Source organism: Mus caroli, unplaced genomic scaffold, assembly GCF_978045245.1.
Source record: "Mus caroli unplaced genomic scaffold, Mus_caroli_1 scaffold_6, whole genome shotgun sequence".
In the NCBI taxonomy this organism is placed as follows: domain Eukaryota; kingdom Metazoa; phylum Chordata; class Mammalia; order Rodentia; family Muridae; genus Mus; species Mus caroli.
The window spans coordinates 16019946-16032552 of NW_028227261.1; the positions used below are offsets into that span (position 1 = coordinate 16019946).

General features: G+C 45.9%; 1 protein-coding gene across 6 annotated transcripts in view; it reads left to right on the plus strand.

Moving 5' to 3' along the window:
* Positions 1 to 8785, plus strand: part of LOC110293695 (protein DDI1 homolog 2) — a 38938-nt gene extending 30153 nt beyond the window's left edge. For 3 of the 6 annotated variants that reach the window (XM_029475706.2, XM_085838738.1, XM_085838739.1), the window contains 2 exons: positions 561 to 750; positions 6682 to 8785. In XM_029475706.2, coding sequence (XP_029331566.1) covers positions 561 to 750; positions 6682 to 8468 — 1977 coding nt within the window. In that variant the 3' untranslated portion in view covers positions 8469 to 8785. Of the gene's footprint in view, positions 1 to 560; positions 751 to 3560; positions 3623 to 5918; positions 6121 to 6681 lie in introns of those variants that run through there. The other 3 variants (XM_029475708.2, XM_029475707.2, XM_085838740.1) reach the window with 3 other exon arrangements.
* The last annotated feature ends 3822 nt before the right edge of the window (positions 8786 to 12607 follow it).

Consider the following 12607-nt stretch of genomic DNA (forward strand, 5'->3'; position numbering starts at 1 on the left):
CTAGACCCTATCTCAGAAGAAAACAGAAGAGGGCCTAGGAGTAACTGGACAGGGGAAGTGCTGCTAGCTGCAGTGGCCGAGCGAGTGTGGTGATCTCAACTTGATTCTCAGAGCCCTTGGGCTGTAGTGCTGGCCATCCTGGAGGCAGAGCTGCTTGGAAGCTCGCTCACAGGCAGCTGGCTCATAGCCAGCAGCAGCAACAGCAGACCTGAAAGAGACAAGAGTCAGCTTCACAATCAGCCTGTCTCTAAAATCAGAAAAGGCCTAGGGAGCTGCAGTAGCCCACACCGGAAGGCAGGTGGGAGGAGGGCAGGGTGAAGGCTGTCTTGGATTGCTAAGTGAGTTGGTGGCCATCCTGGACTACATAGCAAGACTTAGTGTCCAAAGCCAGAAGTATAAAATTGATGCTTTCAGTGTGTTATGTCTGTTTTTATTTTAAACCATCTCTTTTTTAGTAGTTTCTTTATGTGTTGAGTGAGGAACCAGGAACATTTTCTCTGTAGGATGCTTTATCTGCTGTTGTTCTTTTTTTATTTTTATTTATTTTTTTCACTCTAAAGTGTTCTATTGACTTGAAGAAGAATGTTCTGGTGATTGGCACCACGGGCTCACAGACCACCTTCCTTCCTGAGGGGGAGTTACCAGAGTGCGCTCGTTTGGCGTACGGAACCGGGCGAGAGGACATTCGGCCAGAGGACATTGCAGACCAAGAATTAGCAGAAGCCATTCAAAAATCAGCCGAGGATGCAGGTATTGGACTGATGGTTTGAGTAGAGCTGTGTGCTTAGTGAGGTAAAGGCCTTTCTAGCTTACGTGCAGCTTCACTGGGCAGCAGTAGGTGTGTTCACTGTCTTCTTACCTCCTCCTCCTCCTGTCTCACAGCACCACTGGACAGGAAATGCCACTCGATAGTAGAGTGCTTGTTAACACACACAAGGAAGCATGGGGCTTAGTCCCCAGGAGCACAGACTCAGGAAGAAATAATCAGAGTGCAAGGCTAGCTTGGAATATTTGAGATGCTGTCTCAAAAAGGAGAAGAGAGGGTGGGTGGGGCTTTGCATTGCCGTGGCTCAGAAGGTAAAGGCACGTGCCACAGAAGCTTAGAAACCAGAGTCCGTGGGAAAGTGGTGGACAGCACCGACTCCACGGTCACCCTCTGACCCAGGCATGCTCACACATACATACCATCATAAAAGAAACTTTGAAGGACTCATATTTGAACAGATGAAGAAAAACGGTAGTGGCACATACCTGCAAAGCAGCAGCTGAGAGCGAGACAGCAGGGTCCCAAGCTCAGACCCAGCCTAGGCTGAACATGGAGGTCCAGGCTAATGTGGACTGGGTAGACACACCTGGTCCAAAAGGGAAAAGAGAAAACAGGAGCCTGGAATGGTGGCACACATCTTAATACCAGCACTCAAGAGTCACAGTGAGTCTCTGTGACTTGAGGCCAGGCTGGTCTACATAGTAATTTCAGGGCCCTGGGGCTACACAGTGAGACCTTGTTTCTGAAAAACAGAACAAGAGGAAGAAGAGCCCAATTCTGTGCTCAGGATTAGGTTGTCACTTGCTTGGATACTTCTAAAACATCCTGTTTTGTCCATAAAGAAAACTACAGGCCGGGCAGTGGTGGCGCATGCCTTTAATCCCAGCACTTGGGAGGCAGAGGCAGGTGGATTTCTGAGTTCGAGGCCAGCCTGGTCTACAGAGTGAGTTCCAGGACAGCCAGGGCTACACAGAGAAACCCTGTCTCGAAAAAACAAGAAAGAAAGAAAACCACAGTAAGCACACTTCAAGACCAGCAATATTTCCCTGGAAATGTGCTTCATTTTCTCAGCCTGTTCATTGATTTGAAGGAAGGCATTATTACTGTGACTCCATAGTAAAAATGTTTACGGGAAGTGCTGCCCACAGAGAAGAACCAGTGGTGAGGGTGATTTTGCCTTAATCAAATACAGTATTTGTGTTTCCTGAGGTAGAGGACCTCTGAGAACAGGATCCTTAACACGTAAATCTGAAGACAGCACACAGTCTTCTGAGAGACATAAGTCAGCGCCATTTTGCTGAGACACCCTGTCTGTTCCAGGACAGTGTCTCTGCGGTGCATTTCTATCAACTGAACAAACAGTGACTCTTAAGTGAGTTCTGGTTTTGTGTCACGATTATTCCTCAATGTGACAGTCTCACGCTTTGCTCTTTCTGGTAAAGTGTCCTAGAGTACAAACTCATAGGATAGCTTTCTCCTCAAGGCAAAAAAGATAATATATTTGAATAGCAAACTGCAAGGTTTTGTTACATTTCCTGGAGAACTCCCAGGTGTGGCACCCTGAAACTCTGGAGTGTGACCAAGTAGCTGATGGCGCCTTGCACCAGCTGGTCATGTTGCACTTTGTGTAATCTGCAGTTTTGGTTGCAACTAAGATAATTTTTAAAAAGAGGGAGAATTTTGAATTAGCAGCAATCATTTTAATCTTCTCAAAAGGTCAGCTTGAGTAAGCTCCTTCAACTCCTTAGCCTATGGACAGTGATTTGGTAGAGAAGGGATGCTGACAATTTTGAGATATCTCCCTCCACTCCCACCGCCCCATAGCCATGGCTGATGGCAGCAGTGTTACTAACCCAGTAACAGCTTCCTTCCTGTCGCACGGCTTAAATAAAGTGCAGGTGCTAAAGTAGGCTCAGCACATGGGCGGGGCAGGTTTCCCGTGGAACCTATGCTGCTCCGTGTAGTGTTTAAACGTCTGATGACTCCACAACAGTAGTGTTTACTATTTGAGAACTGACTGCTTAGGATCGTGAAAATTACACAACTCTGGACGTAAGATGAGAGTATTCTCAAAAGAGTATTTCTTTGACTAATTAGGGTCTGATCACCCTTTGTATTTGTCTAAAGTCAGTAGCACTGTCAGAACAGGTCTGTTGGCAGGCTAACTGTGAAGAAGGCAGCAGATGGAACTTACAAGTCTTTAGCTGGGTGGTAGTGGCACACACCTTAAATCCCAGCATTTGGGAGATAGAGGTGAGCAGATCTCTTAGTTCAAGACCAGCCTGGTCTACAGAGTGAGTTCCAGGATAGCCAGAGCTGCACAGAGAAACCCTGTCGTGAAAAAGAAAACCAAGGAAGGAAGGAAATAACTGAGTCTTGAGCTTGGGGTGGTAGCACCTGCCTATAAGCCACACCCTCAGAATGTCGAGTTCTAGGCCATAGCAAGACCTTGTCTCCAATATGTATGCTGAGAGATGTGGGAAGCTCCTGTACTTGTCCACTAACTCTGCAGAATGAACGATTGGTCTTTGAGCAGCTCCTCTGACAGATTGACTTTGCCTGTGGCATATTTGCCTCCAATATCTGTACAGAGCTATGGAATAATTGCTTCTCAAGTACAGAAACCTTGCTGGTTATATTTGGAGAGAATTGAAGCACCAAAAAGTCTTTGGGGTGCCCCGCTGTGGAAACTCCTGCTTTTACGGATGGGAAGGATCGAGGACTACAGCCCTGCATGCTGTGTGGTTTTGCATTGTTAACCCACGTTTGCTTGTCTGTTTCCTAATCCAAACAGAGCGTCAGAAGCCATGATGCATGTAGTGTGTGTGTGCTGCAGCTGGAGTGGGCCCGGACCAGGTATTTATAGACGCCACATAAACCTTCCATCCTGTTGTCATCTGTGCTCTGAAAAATCTCTGTCTGGGGTCATTCTGGAAACTCAAGACTTCCTCCCTGTTCAGTCTGGTTACAGCTAGCCTGTATGTACATTTATGTGTATGTCGCCATATACACACATAGGCATAAATTCTTCTTTAAGATTTGACTGGTTATGGGAACAGTCCAGGATAAAGTATTAGTAAAAAGTATACCTTCTACCTCTGAGAGCTGAAGATACTGAAGAAAAAAAGAAAAGAATTGTTGGTGTCACAGCAATTTGTTGTAGATAACTGAATTTTTTAAGCCTTTTTTTTTTCCTTTTAAAAAGCTGGACTCTAAATGTTTATAAACTTCAAATGGTAAAATTTTCATTTTATTAAGCAGAAATGGAAAGTTGAACTGAACAGCTTCCCCAGACTCATAGATAGTAGTGGGTGGGCAGGGCATTCTCCTGCATCCTTGCCACCCTGTGCTTCAGAGGGGGGAGATGAGGCTGGACTGTATATAGAGTGAAACTGTCTTTAAAATAAATATTGTTTAAAAAAAAAAAAAGAAGAAGAAGCAGGGCATGGTGGCGCACGCCTTTAATCCCAGCACTTGGGAGGCAGAGGCAGGCGGATTTCTGAATTCGAGGCCAGCCTGGTTTACAGAGTGAGTTCCAGGACAGCCAGGGCTACAGAGAAACCCTGTCTCAAAAAACCAATAAAATAAAATAAAATAAATACTGTTGGTTTTATCTGACGATCTGACACAGAGTTCTAGTAAGGGTTTGGAGGCTGGTTATAATTAGACTTGTAGCATGTCATTCATATTCATTCTCTTTCTCTCTCTGACTCTTTCTCTCACTCTCATTTTAAGGACATTAGGAATAGTTGATGTCCCTTAGCCTTTTTTTTTTTTTTTTTTTTTTGCCCCCTGTGGTACTAGTATTTCAGTTTCAGAAGGATGGCATACATGCCGCTCTAATTAAGTACAGAGTCCACCAGGGCACCCTCACCTCCCCTGTTCTGTGGGGTGCGTAGGCCCTGACACTGAGCCCAGGTATAAATGTTCCCTGAGGTGCTGGCTTGGATATTCTTTTGCAGTATGCTTTTTTATGTTAGCACTAGTCCAAAATGGAACTTACTTCAGAGTCAGCTGTATTGATTAGATGGATAAAGCTAAGAACTTTCTAGATTTACAGGATGTAGTTTTAAACAGAGACAAAACATAATCCTGTTTAACACCAACTATAAGATAAGGTAGTTCTTTAAGAAGTTAGTCACTACCTTGAGGTGGTGCCACTGGCCTTTGAGCCCAGCATTTGGGAGACAGGCAAGTGGATCTCTTGAGTTCAAGGCCAGCCTGGTCTACAAAGTGAGTTCCAGTATAGCCAAAGAAACTCTTGAAAAACAAACAGAAAGAACAATATAGGCTACATGGGATTCCCATCTCAACCACAAAAAGGAAAAGCTGACAACTTCCAGCAGGCGCATCCTCCCACGCAGCTCAGCGGGGTCTGATGAATTAATTAGAGTGCCGTTTGCATCATAACTACACTCTGTGTGACTTCACCAGTGGAAACCCAGCACTCACACTGATGTTAGTGTTCAGCACAAAGCATCTGAATTGAATTTAATAACCCAGGAACCGATATTCCAGCCTTGATAGCAATCTATGCCTTTTAATTAAAGATATTATTGGTGGCTAGAGGCTGGTTTTTAATAGTGCCAGAGGAGTTGGACCAGGCTTCCGCATCATCTTTGAAGGGCAATCAAATTAGGGTGGGTGTAAGTTATTGTTGCCTATCAAAGAATGATCACACTCTTCCTCTCCCGTCCTGTCGTAGTCAGCGCAGTGCCCACGCCTGCTCAGCTCTGTGGTACTGTACGAGGGCTGCAGCATTGAGAAGCTGGGTGTGATCCTGCATGGTGATCCCAGCACTCACTAAAGCCAGAAACTCGCACAAGTTCAGGCTGCACAGAACTCGTTAGAGAGCTAGAGATGTAGCTGGATTAGCTGAGGTTGGTTTGGTCCAGAGCACTACAGAAACTTGAGAACAGTAATGCACACCCATAGCTCTGACACTGGGAGCCATCATCCTCATACAGGAAGTCAAGAGTACAGGAAATGTTGCCTCAAGTATGAATTCTAAGTTCAAGTGGTTGAACAGATAAATAAAATTTTGTCTGCCTCATTTTTTGTTTTGTTCTTTGAATTGGGTGCTTAGTTTTACCATGGTTTTTGAAAAGCTTGGCTAGAAATAAAATCCACTGTTTACTTGTCTGTCTTCTAGAGCTCTCCAGGCATGTAAACCCCACCTCTCTTGGTTGCCCTGCTCTGTTGCCAGCGTGCTTGCTTTTGGACACCTGTGCTTACACTTGAAACATGAACAGCGAACTGGAGCCAACAGTGGTGGCCCATGCTGTAACCCCAGTGCTTAGGAGGCTGACGCACAAGGATTGCTGATAATTAAAGGCTTATCTGGCCTTACTATAGTGAGTTGGCCAGCCTAGGCTACAGAGTGAGAACCTGTTGGGTTTTGTTTGTTTGTTTGTGGTTGTTGTTGTTGTTTTAAAGAGGGGAAAAAAGCCTTGTCATGAGAATCATCCAGTGAAGATGCAAAAAATCACCAGAAATAAAGTAACTGCTTGGTGTGGTGATGCACTCACTCCCACAGCCCAGCACTCCAGAAGCCGGGCAGGAGCCTCTCAGCTTTAAGGCCAGCTCTGGCTGTGCCGTGAGAGCCTTTCTGGAGTGAATAAATACATCAATAAGTATCTTTTAAGTGTGAGGCACTGACCCAACCATTGTGAAGTGCGCGTTAATAGTGCTTTCTTTACATATGGAATTTTAATGTTTATTAAGCACACACCCATTTCCGCTTCAGTGACAGATGTTACCTTGCCACAATGAGAAAGATTCTTGTGTATTTTTTTTTAACATATTTGCAAGAGAGACCTAAATTAAAAGGCCTGCTTTTATTCTATTGAGGATTCAACTCTGATAAGTTAGTGGTCTGCTAGCTAATCTTTTTCTCTCTTTTCTTTTTATTACAGAGAAAAGCAGTAAAGAATCTACCTCACTGGGAATGTCATCATTGCCGACTTCAGATGGATTTGACCATCCTGCTCCTTCAGGGCAGAGTCCTGAGGTTGGTAGCCCAACGAGTCTCCCTCGCTCTGTTTCTGCTTCCGTCTGCGCCATCAAGCCCGGTGACCCCAATAGCATTGAATCTCTAGCTATGGAGGCTACGAAGGCTTCAGCTGAATTCCAGACACACTCTAAGAAAACAGACCCTCCTCCTCTGCAGGCTCCTCCTGACCTTGCTTCCTCAGCAGAGCAGAGTCTAGCCATGCCTTTGCATACGTCATCAAAAGAAGCAGTTGTTGCAGGTAATCTGGAGAAATCTGTTGAGAAAAGAACCCAGGGCCTCAGAGTGTATCTCCACACAAGACAGGATGCTAGTTTAACTCTCACAACTACAGGGATGCATGAGCCACAGATATTTGTGGAGGAAAAGAGTTTGTATCCAGAAAATCAGACCCCAAGTCACGTGAACGGCCTTCAGCAGCACAGAGAAACCGAGAGTGTGCAGCGTGAGGCTGGACTGCAGAGTGCTCCACGGCACCAGGAGTGTCTTTGTGACACAGAAGACCTTGAGCTTCAGGAAGAAGTTGTCAGTTTGGAGGCTCTGACGAAAGGTGAGCTACAGAGAAACGCTCATCTTGCCAGTGCAGAGAAGGGTCTTCCAGCTCCAGGACTCTGTGGCTGCTCATGCTCAGAAGCCCTGATGGAAGTAGATACAGCTGAGCAGTCTCGGGTTGCTATGTGCAGCTCAACAGGCAGGCAGGATGCCGTCATCAAGAGCCCTAGTGTAGGACATCTCGCTTCAGATAATCCCACTATGGAAGTGGAGACATTACAGTCTAACCCCTCCTGTGAACCTGTGGAACATTCCATCTTGACTCGGGAATTGCAGATCCCAGAAGATAATGTTGAAATGTCTACAGTGGATAACAAAGATGACAGTTCCTCTTCCCTTCTAAGTGGCCATGGTCAGCCCTCTGTGGAATCAGCAGAAGAATTTTGTTCATCTGTCACAGTGGCCTTGAAAGAACTCCATGAGCTTTTGGTCATTAGCTGTAAGCCAGCTTCAGAAGATTCACCTGAGGATATTACCTGTCAGTCAGAGATAGGAGCTGAGAGCCAACCAAGTGTTTCAGACCTTACAGGAAGAAGGGTCCAAAGTGTGCATTTGACCCCTAGTGACCAGTACTCACAAGGCTCCTGTCAACAGGCCACCTCTGAATCAGGAAAGCCAGAAATCGTAGGAACTGCCCCTTGTGCTGCGGTAGAAGATGAAGCATCCACTAGCTTTGAAGGTCTGGGTGATGGCTTGTCACCTGGCCGAGAAGGTGTCCGCAGATCAACAGAGTCAGCCAGGAAGAGCTGTTCTGTCGCCATAACCTCAGCTAAACTGTCTGAGCAGTTGCCCTGCACCTCAGGGGTAGAAACAGAAATAGCACCTGAACTTGCAGCAGGTGAGGGTGTCCACAGTCAGCCTTCTGAGCATGTGCATAATCCAGGCCCAGACAGACCGGAGACCAGCAGTGTCTGCCCTGGAGCTGGGTTGCCCCTTAGTGGATTGGACCAAACTCCCACACAGTCCTTGTCCACCCCCTCCGTTCTTCCACCGTTCATCTTTCCTGCCGCAGATGTTGACAGGATTCTTGGTGCCGGCTTCACTCTGCAGGAAGCGCTCGGGGCTCTGCATCGAGTTGGTGGGAATGCAGACCTTGCCCTTCTTGTTTTGTTAGCAAAGAACATTGTAGTCCCAACATAATTGTGGGAAGTGGGCTGGGCCGCACTTCATTCCTTTTGAAAAAGCCCTTTTCACACAAATATACTACACACACACACACACACACACACACACACACACACACACACACTATGTGTAGAAAATCTGCAAGCAAAATGTTGAGCCAGATTTTTTTTTTGCCGGCCAAAGTAATTTATGATCTTCTGTCTGAATTTGTCTATTCTACTTGTTAACATTTGGGCCTTTTAAATGTATTGGCAGTGTGTGCATACAAAGCTTTTTATTCTCATGACGATGATGTATTCTGGAATAAAGCAGATGGTTTTGTGTATAGCATACCATTTTAGAATGAGTGAGTGCTTTGAAAGCAGGAGTCATGAGGAGCCTGCCATCTATGGAGCTAGGACAGATGAGCTGCCCGCTGGGGCTCTGGCTGTGCTGTGTACAGGGGATGGCTTTTAACAGGAAGCTGGAGAAGATAATAACTAACTTGTAGAGTTGGATGGTTTGATTTGTGTGCTCAGGGTTGACATTTAAGTAGGGCGAGTGGGAGGGCTTACACCTTGGGCTACCTTGTACATCATAGCCTGCTGCATGGACTGATTGCCAAATACCTTCATGACCATGGGGAGGGTGTGGGGAAATTCACATTAGAGTGAAACCTGGTGCTACTTGTATTTTAAAAGGGAAGGGAAAAAATCGCAATCATAATTCCATTTGTAAATGTCAAGGACTGAGCTAAAGATAATGGCTTAGACAGACACTGGCGTGTACTAGAGACAGAGTCGAGGCGTCTCACTGACACCCCAGCCCTCCCAGTGATCAGGGCTGACCGCCAGGAGCCTGCTGGCTTTGCAGACTCATCTGCTAGGAAGTTCTTCCCAGGCTCAGTCGGAGCTGAGTGAGACAGCGAGAGAGCGAGGTGCTTGTCTGTGAGTGCCCCTCATGGCGGTGGAAATACAATGGAAGTTCTGACAACAGTGGCCTTGGTACAGTCTTCATCCCTTTCTTTCCTCAGGAGTTTCTTTTCTAAGCAGGATCCATGTTTGTGTCCATCAAGTTGAGCTAAAGTGGGGCAGAATGTGTAGCTGTGTTTGTTGTGGCCTTTTTAGTGTAAGCTCTCGCCTTGCAAGTCTCTGTCCGTGGGCCCCACTGTGCAATAATCACTCCGGATAGGTTTGAAAGAATCCTTTCCTGGAACATGAACTGTTGTCTTAGGTGTCTGGCAGGAATCTCTAATCTTGCTTTTCTTGAAAAGGATTTTAAGGATACTTCCAGGTTCCAGGTTGAGAGTTTATTAAAATGAAAGTATTAAAATCAAATTCTGAACTTAGCATTAACTGATTTTTGCCTAAAAGTCACTATCATTCTCTCTCCTCCCCCCACCCCCACCCCCTTTCAAGGCTTGGTTTTATTCATCAAAATTGAAGTCATCAAGCACAGACGGGTTCATATCTCAGGAGTTTTTGACCTTTAGGGGCACTTACAGGGGTTTCTGTTCTTTGGTCTTACTCTTTTTTGCCACTTGTTTGTGTGCCGAGACTCACTTCAGTGACACAGTGGCAAGTCACACCGAGTACCATGATCCTTTCTGGAATTAGGGAAACGTGGCTGGATGGCCTTGTGGTTCACAGCTCTCCGTCAGGCCCTCCGAGCATCAGGCTAGCCGGGCTGTCTGAGAAATTCTTTCAGATGAGCACGGCCTGTCCACCTTTTGCCTGTTCTACACCAAAGATGTCTCTGTGTGATTCGCTAGGAAACTGCTCCCAGGGTTCTGTCACCCAGCTTAGAGCCATGTCTGAAGCAAGAACAGGAAGTGCAGTGAAGCCTGGTGTTGGCTTGGGGTGGGGGTGATGTTCTGAGTCACAAATCCTTGGAGCCACAGGGTGGGGTGGATAAAGGAAAGTACTGATGGCAACTCCTCCCAGAAGGCCTGTGCGAGCAGACGAAATTGGCATGCAAAGGCAGTGGTGTGGCCACCGACTCTCCCATGTAGAAGTTTGGGAGGTGGCCCTAGCTAAAATATAGAATACCAGTCTGGAAAAGATTTCATTACAATAGCTTTTGATGTATGTACTTGTATGCTATTTTTAGAAGCAGTTTGATAGGTCAGTGATTATACAGGTGGTGTTCTTAGGAGTACTTTGAATAAGCTGGACTCACTTGCCAAATACTTTGTCCTTTTGGTTGTTATTTTCTTTGCAACAAATAGTTGCTTTTGATTTTTAAGATCTGTCAAAAATAAATAAAAAGCCCAGGCGAGCTGACATACCGTTCATTCTAGGAGGCAAGTGATATTTGAGGTCAAGGCCAGCAATCTTTTGTCTGCAGTTTGGATGAAGTTAGGGATTCGTTAGGAATTGATTGGCTTAAACCGAGCAATTCTAGAACAGAGGACATTGAGGAACATCACATTAGTGGTACTTTGGAGTCAGCTTTCACTTAAGTCACTATAGGAGTAAGATCACATCAGTGTGAACCCAGTGTTGATCCTGTCAGATCCCAACTGTAACAGCAAGGGCAGCTCCTCTGCCAGACCATTGTCAGGGGGTTTTGTGGTGACTGCTTACCTCCAGCAGTGGTCTCCATCTATGCACCAAAGGATTTTCTTGTAAAACTCACACTCAAGCTGAAGGGCTGGAGATAACAGCCCTTTGATTCTGGTTAGGGCCGTTTCCAGATGTGCTAGTTCAGCCCTCTGCAGCAGCCGAAGTCTGTGTCTAGTGGGCTGTGCTTCAGATGTTGACCGGTCAGGATGAGAGTAGGAACCTGGCAAAGGAAGCATTAGTAGGAATGTGTGAGACCTCCTGCCCCGAAGCCTACTCCCACTGATTATCTCCAGGAAAGGGGAGAGACAGCCCAAAACATTACTTTGGCAAGAGGGTGCCTAGGAATGGTGTAGGGGACCTGGTGTCGTGGATTTTATGACTAGCTTGTGTAGCATCTGCCTGTTCGTCCCTCTCTACAGCTTTCTATCTCTAGGTGAAGCCATAAGAATTTGTTTCAACTTTTCAGCTCATGTCTATAAATAAATACTAAGCTATCTCAAATATAAGGTTATTGATAACTATTTTTGCATAGGTTGAAAAGCTTTTCTGTCTACAGAGACCGCACGTCTGGTGGCTTTTCTTCCTACTATGTATATAATAAACTGCCTTGCAAACAGCAGGACAAGAGTGTAAGGCAAAGTTTCATTTTTGTTTTGTGGGTTTTTTTTTGAGACAGGATCTCGCCATAGCCCAGGAGGGCCTCAGCCTTTAGAATACTAGGATTACAGGTGCACACAACTATACCCAGTTCACCCAGCGCATTCCTGTTGCTACCTGTGGCCGAACTCTCTGGTGTATCACTAGCAATGCCACAGGGCTGAGGGGTATGGTTTGGTGGAACTCCCGTGTAGTGTGTGAAGTCCTGGGTTTGATCCTTACCACCGAAAAAGAAAAGTAAAAGCCAGTCTTGGGATTTAATAAAGTCTGTGGCTGACTAGAACTGTGTAATTTCCCTCTCTCTGTAGTTAACATAATAGCATTTGGTGTGTCCTGCATCCCCTCAGGGCTGGCACTGAGCCCTCACAAATTCCCGGACCCCAAGTGTTGGTGGAGCTGCAGTCAGGACTTGGGGTGAGCCTTTGATGTTCTTGCTTTTCTTTCGTGCCTTACTTTTTTTGACTAGCGGAAGCATCGCATCTTGGGAGTACGGGAGGGGGCGGTTAGAGGGCTGCCGCTTGGTGTGGTCCTTGGCTCCTTACTACTCAGATTCACTCTTACCTGCTTCAAACATTAGGTTTCCCCAGATAGGAGTTTCTGCATCCTGTATACCAAAAATGGTTTCTAGATGTTTCTTAGGTTTTCTGTTGCACCTTTTGTGCTGTGATAGGGAGAGATCAAATCTTATGTTCTTAATAGGAAGTTAGCTCTTCCCATCAAATCTATGCAGTATGAGCAAGAATTCATCGGTTAATTCATCAAACATGGAGTATCCCTGAAGCCCACAAGTTCAGCAGCAGCTAAACCTGGCCTTTAGAAGCCTCCAGTCTAGGGGAGATGTGGGGTAAGTTTTAACTGAGGTCTATTCATACCTATTAGCATGCTACTCCACCCCACCCCAGCATGCTTTTACTTTTGAGATTTCTTACAGACCAAGCTGGTCTTGAACTAGCA